Source organism: Bemisia tabaci, chromosome 1 (genome assembly GCF_918797505.1).
Source record: "Bemisia tabaci chromosome 1, PGI_BMITA_v3".
Taxonomy (NCBI): Eukaryota; Metazoa; Arthropoda; class Insecta; order Hemiptera; family Aleyrodidae; genus Bemisia; species Bemisia tabaci.
The window spans coordinates 55,030,075-55,050,564 of record NC_092793.1 but is presented as its reverse complement, the minus strand read 5'-3'; the positions used below and the strand labels follow the sequence as shown (position 1 = coordinate 55,050,564).

Below are 20,490 nucleotides of genomic sequence, written 5' to 3'. Positions count from 1 at the left end.
GATAGCTTCGATAGCTTTAGTTAGATTCGGAACATTTTATATCTTCGACGTAGCTTTGATGAGATGATGTTTTGAACGAATAAGCGGGAACTTTCCGCAGCATTTGGGATCGTTTTGGAGTTGTTTCGATTAGACATGGGGTTTGAATCGATATTTATTTCAAATTTTTAAAATGTTACCACTTTCGAATTATGAGGTTCAGAGTGGTAAGGAAAATTCGCACTCAGATCAATGTTTGCGTCTAAAATACTGACGGACTAAGAGCTCCTTTTCAAAAATAGGCAATGAGGTATCAGCTGAAGGATTCAATTGTAGAACTGCGAAGCTAGAGAAACTGCTCGATTCGACTATTTACTTTCGATAACGCCAGAGACCGTCGTAAGGCTCACATGGTATTTACGGTCTCAAAATTCTTGGGTCCTTATTCCCGCACTCCTTTTTCATTTCGTCAGTTCCCTTTCACTGTCGTAACGATAATTTCCTCGAGTAGCATTCAAGAAACGCAAATGAAAATTCCTCACGTTGACATACGTGTAACATACAGCAATGTTTACATTTGTAATATAATCGTGGCTGCCGCCAATCTACATTGCTACTGGCTTTAAGAGAAAGGATACCTTAACGAGCGGTGCTTATAACACACAAGCCATTTTCCGAGGCAAAGTTTTTATAAAATCTTTGTATTGTTAATAGTAATAATAAATAAATGAAAAAAAACCCACGGCGGACAAAAGATACGCAAGAAAAACCAAGCATACTTTAGGTTGTTATCTTTTATTATACCATTCACTCCCCTTCCTCCACGCGAGTTTATGAAGTGTTGATCGAGTAACGACTTTTATCTGAAAATGAAGGGCGCGTCTTCGCTTCTCCGGATGGGTTTTTTTTTACCAAGACTGCAGAACTTTGATAATTAGCACTCCACTTGACGACGTAATCATATTATTATTTTGTCACCTCACTTGTTCCGAGGTGACGAAACAAGAGGAAAGAGGGGAGCGAATTAGCGATGACAGGAGCGCGATGAATTAGCTTCGCCCCTTCCACAATGTTGACAAATTAAGGTTCGTTTTCTCGGTTTTTCCTTGAACTGTCATTACTTTGACTAAAACAACTGCTGTTTTTGATGTACTACGACAAAATATGAATCATTTTCTCGTAATATTGACGCAAATGAGCGCATTAGAAACCATAAAAATAGGCTCCCACCTTCAGTATGTACTCACAAATCTCAGACACATGTAATAATGTTCATGCTTGTTGGACTTGGAGCCAGAATTCTATTAGGTCGATTTGTAAGCTATCGACGGGTAATGATCTCCATCCGTTATCCTTCAATTAAAAAATGACCCGATTTCTTTCATTTTCGGAATAACTGAATTCGCCATGTTACAAACGCGGCCTAAAAGTTGTCTCTTTTAATATTGAATGCAGAGATACTTCTTTTGAATTTTTTTTTTTAAAATTGTTTTCATCTACCCTAAAGATGCACGCAAAAAATGTGCGACGAGAATATCAATGAAGAGAGGGGGAAAACTGAATCAATTGTAATATCGTGCTTTCCTTCTTTCAATTCTGACGGAACACGGATTAAAGTTTCAGTAATCGGGAAGTACCTACACAACTGATCACAAGCTGATAAAACAAAATTCTCGTTAAACTGAGTTCTTGAGACAGAGATAGAGCAAGGCAAGAAAGAAGGAGGGGATAGATGGTAGCCCTATGCACGCACAGGTAGGTGACCGGTAGGTAAGCTGGAAGGAGGAGCTTAAATTCAGCTCTGATCCACTCTGCGCCTTAATTTTTCGAGGTATACTACAGACAGAGCATCCAAAGTGTCGTTGTAGTTGTCGGATCCCTCAAATGTAGAGTACCTATATTGAGAGAGTATGGCCACTGGGCCCCATGGAGAGGCTTAGGACCCAAAAATGGCGGTGCTTTGTTTTGGTTTTTGTGGATGGGAGGGGGGTCATTGCCAACTTTTGACGGTTATCACCAACCGCACTTGCTGCCAACCTTACTACATCTAAGATAATTTTTCTCAAAAATTGCACACGATTAGCCTTAAAAATATGTAAAGATGTCGCAATAGTGCATTTGAGTAAATTTCTCGTTACGATAAGCAAAGAAAACTACATTTTGAGTCAATTTGCATTACATTAATTTATGGCGCCCGCCATTTTTGGGTCCTAAGGGCTCCATTTAGCCTAAGATGGCTGAGCCAATCAGAGATGGTAACCCCAGTGGCCATACTTTCTCAATATAGGTACTCTACTCAAATGTATATGTATTATGTATGTATAAGCAATGTCTGTAAAAACTGAGGGACGTATCAAAGCGAGGTATAATGGTGCAAGCGTTCGAAACTCAATTCCAAAAATTTCCTTAACGTGTATTTTCCGAAGAAAATACACTATTGGGGTTTTTTTTTCTTTCTTGGCGGAGAAATAAACTTTACTTGGAGCAAATAATATCTCTTAAAAAAACCAATCTTCCACAGATTGTGACCTAGATACCCACATGAGGTGGAACTACACGACTTCCCGATAAATTTCGGAGGTTTATCAAAAATCAAAAATAATCGAGGATTTGTAAATCCATTAAAGTTCAAGTATACTGACTCGTCACGACCCTTGATTTGATGAAAATACTTGTAAAGAGATAGCGAATGACATTATAAAATCCATGAATTCAGAATGTTTGAAACTTGATTTCAGAGAGCATGGAGCTCCGACAGCGCAGCTTCATTGAACAGCTACAGCATTTACTGTTCCATGCTGAAAATCTGACAGCATTGCCCATTTCAATTCCTTGCCCAGGATTTCTCTCACCAACCTTTTTTTCGTCATCATCCAGCTTACACCCAAAATACGCCGTGAATTATTGATGGAGTTTAAACATTCATTCCAAACTCGACACGTAGTGGGAGCAACCACTGATTCCACTTTTCACGACGATCATGCCTGCCCTTTTCTCAACCTTTAGTTTAATGTTTCATCAGAATCCGCACTCCGCAACCAACGATTCTCCACCTTCTTTCTTCACGTGAATCCATTAGCCGTTACCGTTGGAATTCGCGAGTTCTTCTTCTCCCGGAAAATGCTTAAAATAACTTCCTGGAAGTTTGCTTGTTTCTTGGACGGATACGAACTTTCGCTGGGAAATCCTTAAATTTTCAGTTATACCTGTTATGATTCGAGTAAAGGAGTCGACGCAACTCAATCGACTTGCGATCAGTCTAAACAGAGTTGAGGCGTTCAGAGGACTCGCAAGTTTTTTAAATTTTTTTTTTTTTTTGAAAACTGTAGACCCTTCAACAGCTTCTCTTTAATGAATTTATATTATACAATTTCATTTACAGCTTTTGATTATAATACATTAAGGCATGTCCTTTTACCTCCTTTCCGTTCCGTTCCTTTCATTTTGTCCTATCAATCCATCCCTTTCCTCTATTTTTATTTCCATTTCCATTTTTGAGGCTTTAGGAGAGTCGCAGTCCCCCCCCCACCACCACCATTAAGGTGCATAGACCTGTCTCGACTGCATCTGAAGTGATCGTATAAATGAGAAGGTCTCTGCTAATCAGTAGATTAAATCTGTTTGTAGTTTACGTAAACGAGCCTCACGACTTTGAGCTAATGGCTTTTACTAAAGGTGGCCAGACAGACTAATTGATCTAAATGAAATTAAATCCTATTGACAGGGCGTAATCAATGCCACGCTCACTGAAACAGTTAAATTTTATGATCCTCTTTATTGATAATTTCTGTTGATCATCACATTATTTTTACGCACGTCCATCAGCTAATCACAACAAATCGAAAGAAAATGAAAGTTACTTTTCCATAACTTCACCATGTCAAAATTGATAAATCACAGGAGCATGAATCACGATAAAAATATTATCTCTAACTCCTCAAGGCTCATTGTAATGACCACACAGGAAAACGTTCTCTCAGAACTATACTTATGACTAAAATAGTTCATCTCCTGAAGATTCATAAGTTGGACTGCATTTTGCAATTTGGAACTAAAAATTCTGGCTCTCCTGGAAAAACACTTATGTGCATAGGGAAACTAATGGCACGTAAGTAGTTTTTAAACCGGGCTGGAATTTATATAGTTCCAAATTGCAAAATGTAGTCCAATTATGAATATTATTACTTGTACTTACTAACCGTTCTGGACGCGCTTCGCGCGTCCGTCACGCATGGCCAAGGGGCTGCGCCCCCCGGACCCCCGGTCATTCGCTCCGCGAGCCGTTTTTCTGATTATAGTTGGACATTTGATCACTATGATGTGTACATTTTTGAGACTCTCGAGACAAAAATAATTTTGTTACCGGAGCAAGTCATCGCTTGCACATCGATAAATTTATGGAGATGAGGCAATGATGGGGAATTGGGGATTGATCATTTCTTGAAAAACGCATTTGACGGGGACGTCAGTCTCATCAGGTGGAGAAAAGTGACAACCGTACGTGGATCACCTTCCACAATTTGACTTGCTGAAGTAGTAAAAGTTCATCTTTACTTCCTAAGAAGATTGAATTCCTAAGAAGAACAGCTCAACGATAGTATAGATCTCCTTCCACAATTTGACTTGCTGAAGTAGTAAAAGTTCATCTTTACTTCCTAAGAAGAACAGCTCAACGATAGTATAGTTCGAGTTCCGAATCGGTATGAGCCCACATGTTTGTTTGTTTGTTTGTTTTTTTTTTCTCTCTCTTTATTGCATATACATTGCTCTGATGTTTTTGTTTTATTTTCTGTGATTGCATAAGTAATTATATCCTCATTTCATTCCCTTTTCCTTGCATTTTTTTCTTTTTTTGTAGCATCCGTGTTCATTTACAATTACTATTTTAAAATAGTTTTCCCCTGGTATACATTTGATGCTTCAAACGGAACCAATTTGTTTCGATAATAATTCTGGCTAAATCATGGGTTTTCCCAGGAAAGCTGCCTCTCGTCCCTCTTGGACTGACTACTGTTGCCGGAAAAGTTGCTTCTTCAGCACTTTTCCCAGTTCAATTCCATGTAAAATATTCACATTTATCGCACAATCTGGCAACCTCTCGAGTGAAATAGAAAATGGTGGAATTGACTGAAAGGTAGAATCCTTCGAAGTTTATATCAATGATTTATTTATCTCCTTCTTTTTTTATTTTATGCTACATGTTTGTCCCTTTACAAAGTTTTCGCAAATTGTAAAAGCTTACGCATGAGATAAACTTGTCCTGATTCGTAGTAGATTACAAAGTTTTTGACCTCAAATGAAGGTATAATTGGACTTATTTATGCTAAAAGGAACAATTTCTCGCGCAAACCCTATGCACATAGTTCCTTTTAGCACAGTTACGTCCAATTGATAAACTTAACTGATCAAAAGCGCGATTAAAATTCACTGAGAAGCACTCACCCACACATGTGCATTGTGCGTTGTTCTGTATTAGTTGTAACCTGTATTAGTTGTTTACTCCTTCGACAGCGCGAGAGGATACTAAGGTACTGTTATGCAGATAATAATCAGAACATCCCCTATAAAAATATAGAATGTAAATTTTTATTTTTTAAAATTTCATTCGAAAGTAAAACAATGACTAAAGTTGAATAATACGTATTTACATGGCAACGTTTAGCAATGTCTGATTAAGCTTTATATTTTCAAAAGAGCACTAGTCAAACTGTTTCCACGAAAGCTTCGTAAATATTTTTGAGTAAGTGGAGAAAATGCACATTAAATTTCAAAAAAATCTCTTGGTTACTTGTTTTTAAACATCCGAAATTTAGCAATCTGAAGTGTGCGTAATTTTTTTATCTTACTCATCGATCAGAAAAGAAGCAGCAGTGATTTTAAAAAAGTTACATTTGTTTATTTTACACGGAGAAAAAAACTTCGTGCGTGGGACCCGGAGTTTAGGTCATATGGATCTCACAAGTTTTCGGATCGAGCATCCGAACACTTAAGGTGCAGCTGCTGAGGTTTGGATCACACATCTGAAACTTCAGTTCTTACGTCTTCAGTTTTCACATCCGAAGATCTTCGGTTCTCACATCCGAAAAACTTCGGTTCTCACATCTGAAGTACTTCAGATGTAAGAACTGAAGTTTCAGATGTGTGATCCAAACCTCGATAGCTAGACCTCTAAACTTCAGGTCCCACGCACGAGGTTTTTTTCTCCGTGTACTTTTTTATTTGTATAATACACAACTGCAAGAAAATTTCAAAGCAGTATTCGTACAGATACTGACATGAAAAACGTAGAACAAGAGCATACCGAAAAGCAAAAAAAGACAAAAAACATATATTGACGGTGTTAAGTCCGCAATAACATAACTCGGTTTGCGACGTCGCAGACTTCCTGTCATACTTTATTTTTTAGACAGAAAACTACTCAACGGCAATTATTGAAAACTGCCGTGATTTTTTTTCTCTGTGCGAAGAAAACTCTGCATAAACTTCAAGGAACGATGCCAATTTGTTCTCCTTTAAAAAAATAACATAGAAGCGGAGATTTTCAGACACCGCAAACGAGATATGTGATTGCGGACTTACGTCGTCGATATGTATTTATACTTAAATATGCTTAGCCCTTTCCTACGGTAAAGGGTTTCTTATGAAATAAACCAGACAGAAAGAGAAACGTTTTACCGTTTTGGTAACGTATACAAATTACGCTCTTAAATAATTGGATGGTGCCAATAGTTAAAATATATAACGTTGTCGGAAGTTATTTAAACAGTTGGATCGAGTTCGGCAGAGAGGAACCAAGTTTATTGAGAAATGAGAGTTTATTCGTTGAGGACTTTCTTCTATGTTTCTCTCGAAGAAAATATTTCAATCAAAATTTTAATTTGATTCAAGTACGGGAATTTTTTTTCTTGTCTTCGGCCAAAAACAAGTCAAAATCGTTGCAAAACTTTAATGCTGCTTTTTATTCTTTTCACATTTCAATAACTTGTTTCGCCGCTCTTGAATACAACAAGAGTCACAGTAATTCAGAGACACAAACTACGCGAAAAGTGGGCTCTTTCGTCTTTCTCGGATTCCTTTCGGGTGCAATCATTCAGACAGAAGTACCAACTGCGAGATGATACGTATGGAGTTCTCCCGAACATATACCAAGCGCAATCCTTTGAACTTTTGATAGTTTTACTTAAATTTTAGCATGTGAGATCAAAATTTTCACGTAAGCTTTTCTCACATCATAATGTTGCAATGCGTTAAACTGTCCCCAAAATTATTTCATTAACGTATTATTCGGGCTCTCTACTTTAGAAGTCGAGTGAAGTTGTGTGTGCATGAACAAAATCGTGAGTGTAATTTAAAGGTCACATTTTGAAGCGACCGATGCATTGGATAGTGTAGCCTAGGATTCCTCAACTGTACTTTAACATGGTGAATCGTCGTAAAAGTTTCATTGCGTCGGAGGTGTGTTTTGAAGTGTTTTTATGACAACAAGGGGATACGCCCTCTGACTACTTCGTGGTCCAACCCGCCTCGAAAGCGTTATGCTTTATGCGTTACTCTTATGATCTCATATTATAGAGTATGATAAGAGGGGGAAATTAAAAAAAAAAAACTGGAAGGTACGAAAGCTCGAGTTTACTTTCATAAACTAATGCATTAAAGTAAATTTTAAAGAACATAGAAATGCTATGAAGTTTCCTAAAGGGGTCAATATGCTTTAAATGTTTATTTTAGGTTTTTATGTAACTAATTCTTAAACCTCGTATAATGTTTCAAATTTTCTCAAATTTTCCAATTCTCAGCAAATAGCTGTTTTTAACAATCGAAAACACAGGAAAATGCGGGAAAAAGGCTAAAATACCAAATACAAAGGCAGGGCGTTTCGGTACCTTACGGCACCATTATCAACTGCTAAAATAGAATTGAAAATGAAAAAGAAATTAAAATAAAAACCAGCAAATGACTTGAAAAGTCATTTCAATACCAATTTAACCATGTAACGCCGTTTGCTGGTTTTATTTTAATTTCTTTTTTATTTTTAATTCTATTTTAGCAGTTGCTAATGGTGCCGTAAGGTACCGAAACGCCCTGCCTTTATATTTTGTATTTTAGCCTTGTTTCCGCATTTTCCTGTGTTTTCGATTGTCGTTTCCGTTTCGGGCTGCTTTTACATTCTCTTTGTTTTCCGCTGCTTGTAACTTTAGATAATAGTTTTTTTTTGAAATTTGATTATTTTTACGTAAAATTTATTTACAGATCTATACCAAAACTTAGGCAAACGAGTTGTCCCAAAAGAAAGTTGAATAACGTTGCCATTTCTAAATGCATGATGCTCTCCGGTGACTGAACCCGGAGTTGGCAGAGCTACTGCTACGGCTTTAGAACCCGGAACTTTCGACTTCTGAGCCCAAAACGGATAGTATGTCCATATATCCCGTCAATACGGCTTTCACAGCTGGAGCTTCTTTTTCAGTGCTTAGACATGAACTTGGTCTCATTTTACAAACCAAATCCTAGGTACTCTAATCAATTGAAGCCAAGATTGCTCTAACACAGCCGAAGTTACGATAATTTTGGAAGAAGGTGAAAAGCAGCACCCGAGTTTTTGACTGAAATACATATTCTTGTGTACCTGGTCCGAAAGTTTCAATCCTCATCTCTACATTTATTGAAAGGTCTGGTTGTTTCCACAAGTATTTTTTATTGTCCTTAATGCATTTTTGAAGTTAATAATGTCAATTTAGACACAATTTTGTAAAAATGTTTTTCTAAGATGTCGTCGAAAATCTTACGCGGATCGCCACAGATTTTCAAAAAAAAGACGAAGAAAAAGGAAGGAAAGAGACGGCAGAAAAAAGAAGGAAGGACGTTTTTATTTGGTAGTTATGCGAGACAAAAGTGACTCAAAATGCACGTACTACATGCTTTAAAATTTCGAAATTTCGCTCCCAAGACTCCCGCTTTCGCAGTGTCTGGATCCGCCTATGTCAAAAATCCCATTGACAATCAATTTGCTGGCCTCACTTTTTGGATTTCCTTTATGGATCAAAAACATGTTTTTTTTTTTTCAAAACAATTTTCTTCTCTCTTCCCTTTACTTATGCAAACAATTATTCTAAAAAAAAAAAAAAAAAAAAAAAAAAAAAAAAAAAAAAAACATTAAAAATGATCAACATTTGGCAAGTTCAAGCGCTCTAGTAGAGGAATCACGATTCTGCACCAAGTCGATGCTGCGATTGCCCGTTTCCACGATAAAGACATCCATTGCGCGACAAGCGGACAATCTTGCGACGTCGCATCAAATAAAGTATTTCCAAGTTATTATTTTTTTAATAAAGTGCATCGGAAAATTGATATCGACAATTTTGGCTTTAAAATTTTTTTCGTTAAAATTTCGTGGGCGCGGCATTTCATAATTTATCACTCAAGTTGTCAAAACTCACCTGAGATTTGAGAAAATTAGCTGATCTTGGTCTCGATTGACAGCTTTGGATTTTTTCTTGAAAATAAGACATAGTTCATATCTCTAGCATCAATTATTTTGAAAGAGCAGCAGCTGACTACTTACTTTTGAAACAGCCTGCGTACATGTTATCTTTTTGTTATCTGTTGGTTTACTTTGTTCTTTTGTTCGCGAAACAAGGTCTAATTTATTACAATGTCTTTAATTTACCCACAATTTGCTTGCTGTTATGATAGCGTCATTGTCAGATGATGCAACATCTTCCGATTATCAATGTATATCAATTTTGGGCCCGAAATTTCCTTCGTTGATATACTGTCTGCAGTATGTCTAGGCACATTGCGTGGTTTTAAATTCATCATTCAGTCCATAATGGAACTAGGAGAAGAAAATGCTCATGAATATTCTGGAAACTGAATGATTTAAACTATATTCAGATATATTACTTGGTCTTCTCAATACATGTTGTTTCCATACACACTTTTCTAAAATTTGATTTAATGACGATTTATTCATTTTTGACTGTTCTGGTTTTTTATTGGTATTTATTTCATATACGAGTAAGCTTGTATCTAGAATATTTTCCAAGAGTTGTCATGAATTAAGTCAAATCAAGGAACGCTCTTGGCAAATCTTCACCGCAATTGAGCCACTTTCGAGAAAAATGACTAAAAAAAAGCTTTCATAGAAATTTTCAGATCATCTTGTGCAACCCACACACACACACCGACATAAAAAAAAGAAAATAAGAATAAAAAAAACAACCAAAAAAAATGTTAATCGATTGTGCATCCTCTGAAGCTGAACACTTTGCGATCGCTTTTGGGATTTTCCTCCCGAAAATGTCTTGTATTTCTAATGATAAGAGTTCCCATAAAAATAATGGACGTTTGCATTTCCTCCTTTTGCTACGACTTGCATTCATATTCTTCACACACTCTGAGAGTTGTATATTTTCATTATTTTTTTTTTGTGTGTGTGAGCTCGTCGCACGAGATTGTACTTAAATCAAAATTTGCTGAACTTCTTCTTCAAAGCATAAGCTCTGTTCGACAGGCTATCTAGCATCCAGCACATTGAAACATTTAAATGTTATTAAATTCAAAAATCGTTAAGAATAAAATATTTGTCAATCTCCAAGCGAAGATATACCTTCTGGTAATTCCGGCGTGTCTCGGGAAGTCATCTCCTAATTAATTTTTTTACTTACATACATATTATACTTCATTAATTAATTAGCTATTTGTATTTTCCAATCTGCTATTTACACTTTTTCTAACTTCTTTTTAGCGGCTCTGGTGCTTGCACTAGAGCTGCTATTCCGGACGGTCCCAGCTGGGGAGTATCAATGCAGCATGTTACATTGTAGAGACCGCGCGTTGGTTGATGGGAATCGGCGCCATTTTCGGCTATGTTCCTTGTCATGACTTTATTTTATTGCATACTGTTTTATTGTTAGTCAATGCTATGTTGTGTATTGTATTTTTGGAATCATGGTGATACAGTCAACAATTCAAAACTTGTTTGTGCTTTTATCTCGTGATGGAAAAAATGTACTTTACGTTCAAAATTTGAAAATTTGAATTTTAAAGTTTTCGCGGTTAAGGAAGCTTTAACCACTGGGTTGGAGCTTCCTAGTCATTTACTCGATATCAGCTGATAGCAAACAAAGGTTACCAGGGAAACCGTAAACGTCTAACAACTATCGTGGCCATTGGGGCGATTATTGAAATGATATCGACTTTATGTCGCCGCTTACGACAGGACATAGCCCTATCTTAACTGTGTAATATATCGCAATTCGATATTGTTTTGATTTTTAAAAGGAGCAATTCATTCATACAGTTCCGATTAGTTTTGGCGAACGGGCCCTTAGCCTGCTTAGTACGTACAATCCCAAAACGCAGGAAAATAGATTGTAGGAAAATATTTGCATCGGAAAATCGTAACAATTTTCCCCTAGATGTCTTCCATTCCGGGTACATATTTATTGAAAACGGCGACTTTTTCAACAGTCCTATTTTTATCTACAACATCTAAGTGGCCCTTCATAATCATTTAATTTTGGCCCCTGGCCAGAAAAAGGTTCGGAAATTGCAGTGATTTTGCCGAAAATGCTGAAGTAAGTAAATTTGGGCATTTTTTTTCCTTCTTCAAACTCTGTGGAGAAGCACTTCTCCTCCAGTACATCTATTTTTTTACTTATCTCTCGCAAGGTACATTTACAGAAGGTGTGTTCCAGTATTAACAGTTCAGATTCGTTGTTTTTTTATTATAACGCTTATTTCGGAAAGCAATTATTACATTGTTCAATTCTACTGACTTTCAACACTCGATTATACTCCCCGGCAAATTCTGCAGCAGCGTTTCAAATGTTGACTCTAATGCTTCCAACAGCCATCCGATGTCTAAGAGTTTATTCCTAGATTTAGGGATTTTCCGGAATTTCCAGGGATTTAGGGATTTTTCAGGAAATCTAGGGATTTTTTTTTGATGAGGTAAAGTTACCAAAAATCAACTTTTTAACCTCAATTCTAGCTTCGACAATCGAAAACATTTTTTCATCTATATTTTGTAGGCCTTTTTGGCAACACTATTTTCCCGCAAATAAGCCGGAAATTAAAACGATTGCGTCCTTCGATGTACTTGACATTCAACTGCATTCAACCTGTTAATAATAAGAAATCAACTAATATTCTTTCATTTTATTGGTCTGGATTAGCACTGCTTTCAGAGAGCGCCAAAATTCAAACGAGCCAATCAGATTTAAATATTGCAAATCGCTACATCGAATGACATCATGATTCTTCATAAAAAAATGGCGCTTTTTGCAAAATCTAGGGATTTTTTAAGTATATTTGAGCAAATCTGGGGATTTAGGGATTTTTAGCGAAATCTAGGCATTTTTTTTCTTCCCCGCTAGGGATTTAATATCGGAAGACTGGCTTCCAGTATCGTAGCGTTGATCGTCGCTGATGTCGAAATGGAACCTAATGCCGGACTTACTGTAACACCTCCATTCCTCAATTCCGGTGAGGAATACGTCTCTACCCTTAACTCAATATAAATATACAAATTGATAAGTGAGTGCTTTAGTCTCCTGAAAACAGAATTGCGAAACTTAAAATTGGAGAAAAATGATGAGTAAATGAAAAAATGGAACCAATTGATGGGATATGTCGCATGCCATTCTGACACAAAATATGGCGTCTATCGAATCACCTTAACTAAATAAAATAACCAAATTTTCAACTCTCAAACTATCAACTATCAACTATCAAAATTCAAACTATCAAAATTTCCAACAATGACAAAAATGATTGTAATATACCTATAATGTAATGAAATATACACGCTCTAATCATTTAATTTGTATTACCTTTATGTTATGTACCTACATGTTATACTATTTTTATAATAAATTTTGCCAACATGCTTTTCAATTCAGTCTACAACATTTCATTCCGACGTGGCAATAATGATTTATAATGCCCCTAAACATTAAAATGAATTACAATAGTAATGCCGCATTATAATGTCGTATTATACATCGCAACGATTCATGTCCTACTGATTATTGATTATTGTAAGATGAATTCTGTTTTCTCTGATTGTATGTTTCATACGTGCGAAGCAAGTACGGGTCACTAGAAACGTGGTTCGTACGGGTGGCTGATGAAATTGATCTTCGAATACCTTTTGATGAGCTAGGGAAATGGAACCATCTGCATCTCATGGACAATAAATAGTTGCCGTAATTAAGGTCATCCCGTGATTAAGGTGCCGTGATTTAAGTCATAAATTCTTCATCTAATTCTTGATTCATCTCCAAAATGTCTGCTAAAGCTTTCATGCGCTTCTCCTTGTATGCATGAATGAGCAAATTGGGTATCGAACAAGCGGACACTTTTTGAAAATTTAGATGATTCTGGAAAATATCGTACAGAAGTCCACGAGCTGCAGATAGAACCATTACCTCTAGCTCATCAAAAGTTATTCGAAGATCATTCAACAACCTCTTTGACAAGTTGCAAAAACTTTTCGTTAACAATAGTGTCACACGGTACTAGGAATATTTACTATTTAACGAACCTTATATTTCCCTGACTCAGTCCTAAATTATAGAAGTATGCGTTACTTTTCCAGCAATCCAAAAAAACAATTATACAAAAAACCAATACCTACACTTTCAGATATAAAAATGCAAATTTTTTGCAGCCTCGCTAAACGACTTATCAACCAGAGATTTTTTAGGAAGCGGACCTCCAAAGAGCTTTCAAAATTAAAAGTATACAACAAGTGATAATGCCATGTATTCGCCATATCAAAGCCCAATACTCATTTATACACCGGCTACGTAAATCTGCTAAGTTACAAAACATGAATCGACAGTTGTCGGATTGTACATCAATGACAAAATGTGTCTAGGCCCTCATTCTTGACTACAACTACTACCCCCAGAGCCGCTCTCCGACGCCAATGCGTTGGAGCTTCCTGCTTGTTTATTATTTACAATACTGCAATACTCTCTACTTAACATCTATTACTATAGTTATTACCATGTTGTTAAATACTTTCTGTCATCAATGTTATTTAAATAAATGACCTATCATGACAAAAAAAAATTAAAAAATAAAAAAAAAAAAAATTAAAAAAAAAAAAAAAAAAAAAAAAAAAAATGTCAAATCAATGAAAAAACAGCAGTGGAATATTCAATCATCCTCAGGAAAAGAGATCCAGCTTTGTGCCCATCTCTTAGGCGGTCGTCGAGGTAATCTTTCCCCAAAGGATTGGCCGGTCATACAAATTTTCGCTATTCTCTCTTCATCCATTCGGTCAACGTGCTCCGACCACATCCTTCTTCTCACATTGGACCACTTGGCTACATCTTGCAAGCTTCAATCATCCCTGATGGACTCGCTGATCTACCAATCTCAAAGTGTAAAGAAACCTCACTATTTTTCTTGGACTTGTCATCTCATCCGTGCGAAATTTTTGTTTGGTGCGCTTTGTTTCAGCCCCAGTCTCTGCGGCGAACACGGACCTACCGATCGTTATAGGCATCATTTGCTAAACTTATACGTAGATTTTATGAAGAATATGTCAAATATAGTTGCCTAAATGATGAAAAATACTCGACGTAATCGCCTGATTCAACGATAAAATACAAGAAAACTACACTAAAACTTGGGTATAAGAAGTCTGAAGAATGGTAAAAAAAAAACCAGCCAAGACGTTTCGGGTCAATTATTGAAACGTAAAATCCGTGTTTTTACTATTTTCAGTCTTGTTACACCTACATTTCAGAGTATTTTTCATGTTTTATAGAGTTATATGTATGTTCAGAGGCAATTATTAAAAATCGTTTACCACATCACGTTTTTCATAATTGTATTCTATTATGCATGATACTTAAAACATTCGAAAGCTGTTTTTTCTATTGAAGATTTTACGAGGTCATGCAAAGTTTGAAATCAAATTAATCTATCACTGTGCGGTAGTGACTAGTTTTAAGCGGGAATGTTCCGAAACTTGTTGTTAAGAAGACTTCTCCTTGAATCAAGAATTAAATCGCTTAAATCGAGCAGGAGTATGCTGGATGTAAGCATTCCTTCCTTTCAACGTGAGAATTTTTCTCCTTGGTGGCAAGTTCAAGAATATTTTGGCTTAAGTCAAGTCACTTTTTTCGTGTACAAGATAACTCTCTTACAGCCTCTTCCTCTACACGGCAAAAAATGGATTTCTGATTTAAAAATTTAATCGTTAAACAAAAAGACTGCAATGTTTCAAATGTACATTTTACAATACTGGATGGTTAATTACTCACTGGGGTGATTAAATTAGCATTCTTTATTGTTAAATCTACAGTGAAACATGGCGATCACTTGATTTTACTACAAAATTGTTAAATTAGCAATTTAATTTTGTCCGTGGCCTCAACCATTAGAATTCTTAAAGTTCGTGTGGTTTTTTCCCCGTCAATTTTGAAATACTTTTAACGTTACCCTTGAAAAAAAAAACATTGTATCTGGAGTCCAGACTCTTAAAAATATCGACAAGAAAAAGTACTATTGATTCAATCAGAATCTAGCTTTAATCAAGAACCAAGCCTCTTAATTTAAGCGGATTTCGTTTTGATTCAAACAAAAATCCGATTGAATCAAGAGTATTTTTTCTTGTCAATGTTTTCAAGAGTCTGGACTCTAGATCCAATGTGTTTACTTTCCAGGTATTACAGGAGAATATATGTGACTCATACATTTTTCTCAATTTCCAGTCGATTATCATAAAGATGGCCCAAAGCACGAGAGGATCTTTGAGCGAAGCGCTGCACGGTTTAAAGGTTTCAGAACGCCAGCGACGAAAACAGCTTCTGGAAGCTCGATCAAACCCGAACGTAATGGCAAATGCGGCCGCGGTAGAATATTTGGACGGCCTCGAGGAACTCCACTTCGCATATAAGAAACGTCGCGAGCACTTTGAAAACGTCTACAGGTTGATTCGAATTAATGGGCCATCGCAGGAACCATCGGATTCGATGAAGAAAGTAAGCGCATAAGGAATTCGCCCGATCATAGCCTTCACTTACGAACAGTGGCGTGGCGTGCTTTGCGATTTATCGATTGTTATGCCATTTAAGCCCATGTAAAAGGAACGATAAACAGGGTGTTCGCAGAGAACACCTTAATAATCGATTATTTACCATGGGTTTAAATGGCATAATAATCGATATATCGCAAAGCACGCCACGCCACTGCTTACGAACACTGGAAAAAAACACATTGGATCTAGAGTCCAGACTCCTGAAAACATCGACAAGAAAAAATACTCTTGATTCAAGTAGATTTAACAATAAGCTCAGATCAAGAATTAAGCCTCTTAATTTGAGCGGATTTCCTCTTGATTTAAGCTTGAATCTGATTGAGTCGAGAGTCCTTTTTCTTGTCGATGTTTTCAAGAGTCTGGACTCAAGATCAAACGTGTTTTTTTTTCCAGTGAAGTATAAAATTCAAAACTGTGTAAAAAAGCAGCAAAACACTAGTGAACTACGTTCATTATTAATGGGTCAGTTGCGCTGGTCACAGAATTGTGTATAGATGCTTGAGTATCGTATAGCAAGCTAAAACTAATAAGATATGTCCGAACGGCAACTTTCTACGTTCAATATTAACCGAGATACTGCGCTTTGATGACCTTGGTTTACGTCATCTATCGCAGTAGTGACACCCGTGGTTTCTTCCAACTTCCTTTCATCAGCCAGGGAAATACACATTTGCACTGGCTACTCAGCGTGAAACTCGGATGAAAGCAAGGTGGAAGAAACCAAGGGTGTCACTACCGCGGTGGATGACGTCATAAACCGAAATTTTCAAAGCGCGACACGTCGGTTAAAATTAAACGTAGAAAGTTGTTTGGAGAGATCCTCTTATTTTATCAAATCTACGAGAATCAAGCATCAGAACACGATTCTGTGACCAGCGCAACTGACCCATTGGTGCCCTGACGTCTTAGGCCAACACACTACGAAAATGCACAAGAGACGTGACACTCTTTCAGCACTTGACGATGGTGAGGAGCTAATTTTCACAATTTTTTACTTTTTCCATACCTGTTCTACTTTCTCAAGTGCCATGTGGGAAAGTATTGTCAGCTCAATCCTTTTTCTTCAAAAAAAAGTGCATGCCACTTTCTCATTTGCCGGCGACTTTAAATTTCCATGGCAGCCCCTCCGCTCTGTTTAGGCAAGCAAACACGATGGCGACAGACCCCTAGACGTAATAGGGCTTCTTTAATTTCCAACTTCTTGAATTCTGAATGAACTTTGATATTTTTGCCAAAAATTTCTCTTATTCGTATTTCATTCAAATCTCACCCGATAAAATATTCGAATTTATTTTTGATTGAGTTGTTTATGTTGGTTCACAAGAGTCCCAATCAGAGAGCGGCACAAACAAGGCAAATATATGTATAGGTTCTCTGCTTTTTTCCATTTCCTTTCTCCTATAATGATCACCAGCCGGAATTGCTCTGTTTCGTTTCAGATTTTGAGATGCATCAGGGACATGGAACTAATGTGGAAATTTCACGACGGTCTATTACTAGGACAAACCTGTCAGGACGCCTTAAGTAAAACAGAAAAACCCTTAAGCGATGAGCCGCAACTAAATCAACTCTTACTAACCTTTGCTACTACCGCCGTCCAGTATTATCATACACTAAATTATTTTGATGAGGCATTGAGAGCCAGTCCTTTGGCTTGTTATTTATTTTCTGAAGACGAATTGAACATTTCAGAAATTAAATGAATAATCGTATGCACTCTTTGAGAAACATGCTTAAATCTTCCTATGGCCTAGTCCCCAGAAAATCAATGTAATCGGAAAAACAGATGAAAAATCGTGATGTACAAAATCATAAGCACATGCGTACTGAAGGTGATGAGCTTTTATGCATATTTCATAATTCGATAGTGAAACTGCAAAAATGCATACCTCGGTTTGCGGCGTTGCAGACTTCTTGTTACACTTTCTCTTCTATATCTAAAATTACTAAACGTAATTTCTTGAAAAATTTGGCGATTTTCTCCTCTATGTGAAGAGTACTCTGAAAATTTAAAGCCATGATGTTGGTTCGGTTTCCGCTTAAGAAATAAAATAGGAGTGGAGACCTAGAAACTCCGCAACCAAGATTTGCAATTTTGCAATTTCGCCGTCGATTTGTTTGAATCAAAACCCGGAAAGCGTTAAAACGCGAATACACGGTAATTAAGTGTAATTTTGTCGAGATTGGTAAGTAAAAACTAAGGTAAGCATTTTTTTTTTTTTTCAAAACTAATTTGGACGATAGAGACCTGTTAAAAACTTGAAAACCTTTTCTTCAACGGGTTCTCGTGGAAATGTAAATCTAAATAGACTGATTTAGTGCGGCTGCGTCATTTGATACGATATTGAACCCTTGGTTCAAATGTAAATAAACACAGGACCGTATGTTCCTGGTTCGCGCCCTTTGTGCCAAGTTTGGAAAATGCGTCCAAATGTTTCTCACAATCGAGTATTTCTCGGGTTTAATGAGACTTCAATTGATTTATGACCGGTAATTGACTTTCAATTTTGGATTTTTCTTGATAATTCAGAAGAGATTCCCTGATTTTTCACGCAAAAAACTGACACAGTTAGATTTAGAAAATCAACATATTTGATGAATTGAATCAAATGTTGGAAAAGACCTCGAATCACTCAGAATTCCTGATCCATGACGGATTTTCCTGATATTTTCCGGTTTATCCAATGTATACTAGCGGTAAACACCCTACTTCACAATGCTCAATATAAATGATTTTGATCGGCAAGAAATGGTTTAAACACGGGGAAAAAAACACATTGGATCTAGAGTCCAGACTCTTAAAAACATCGACAAGAAAAAGTACTCTTGATTCAATCAGAATCTAGCTTAAATCAAGAACCAAGCCTCTTAATTTAAGTGGATTTCCTTTTGGTTCAAGCAAAAATCCGGATGAATCAAGAATATTTTTTCTTATCAATGTTTTCAAGAGTCTGGACTCTAGATCCAATGTGTTTTTTTCCCCCAGTGAAGGGGATTGTACCTACATGTTTTCAAGTACGTATTTCTACTCAAGAAGCCTAATTTGCAGAAAAGGAAAAATTCCCGGTTCGGTTTTAAGTGTTCCTCTCCACGACCATTATCCGCGAGAACACATAAAAAACTTAGCCCGAGATCCATTTGGGCAGTCTCCCCCGGGGTGTTATAAACGCTAAGGTCATACACGCACGCCGAAAGCTCGTAGCCCACGCGTGAAAAAATCAAACACAGGATCGCACTTACGCCTGCGGCAATATTATCATATTTCGGACAGTGTAAATGTGAATTATCACCGGCCATCAAGAATGTTGTAGGATCAAGTAAATGGTCTTCCTCCAGATTCCTGAAATGCGGGAGGGCCCAGGCCCAACCCTCCCCCTCCCCCGTCTTCCGTCACTCCATTACGCTCTGCCGGACCCTCCCTCGATCCCCTCCGCCCATAGTTCTCCAACTTTTTTGCTCGTTAGTACACCCTAAAATACTCCTCTTAATGCTCTGCCCTTACGACCCTTTAGCTAAATTATCGAGTTACAATATTGTGCCTCTCGAGCTCCGTATATATGAAGCGCCGTTTCAACTTTCGACGGACAAGTTGGGGTATCTCGATCTTCTCGGAAATATCTTGGATTTATTTCATCCCCCCAACGATAATAAAGAGAGGAGTGGATGCCAGGAATCAATTACGATGAAGCTCAAGCTCGGCCATTATCCCCATTCTCCGTCTATGGCTTTCCTGGATAAATAAATATAAGTTGAAAGCAATCAATACTCCTCAACGCGTTGTAAGGATTCTTCTCGTGAGGGATGATAATATTTCTACATAATTTCACACACGAGATACAAATACTGGGGTCGCCACTTTTTTCTTCCTTTCTTCTTTAGTCACTGCTTAGTTTTCTTTTATTCAGTTGGGATCCTACAGCCATCAAAGGGTACATACGTCAAGGTTCAAACACATCAAGGTCTTTAGATTTTCAGGGATTGAAGCCGAGAGGGATCGCAATTTTGCTGTCGGGTGACTAAAGAATTCAATGACCAATTTTAACGAACAAATGCAACGTAACATGGGCGTGGTTTATTTTGAAGAGAAAATATCGCATTCGAGTGCAGTTTCGATATCAGTATCGAGTTCTATATTTTTCCTCTAAAAAAAAACCTCGCCTCTGTTATGTTGAATTAGTTTGTAAAAATTAAAAAGTGAATTCTTTAGTCTCCTGACAACAGAATTGCGATCTCAAAATTCGATAAAAATGACAAGTAGCTGAAAAAATGGAACCAATCGATGCTACATATCGCATGCCGTTTTGACACAAAATAAAGCGTCCATCGAATCACCTTAATATTCAAAGTAAGTGCAGGCTGTTCGGACGAATCTCTATGTTTTTAGCTAATCTACGAGAATCAAGCATCAAAATAAACGATTTTGTGACCAGCGCAACTGACCCATTCCAGAC

General features: G+C 37.1%; 2 protein-coding genes across 2 annotated transcripts in view; one reads left to right on the top strand and one right to left on the bottom strand.

The window, feature by feature from the left end:
- LOC140225312 (uncharacterized) overlaps nt 1-20,490 on the bottom strand; it is a gene marked incomplete in the record, with an annotated part of 390,485 nt that overhangs the window by 301,454 nt on the left and 68,541 nt on the right.
- LOC140226091 (uncharacterized) lies at nt 14,920-18,236 on the top strand. The gene is made up of 2 exons (XM_072306561.1): nt 14,920-15,983; nt 17,479-18,236. Exons 1-2 carry the CDS (start codon nt 15,729-15,731, stop codon nt 17,740-17,742), a joined length of 519 nt encoding a protein of 172 aa, XP_072162662.1. The 5' UTR covers nt 14,920-15,728; the 3' UTR covers nt 17,743-18,236.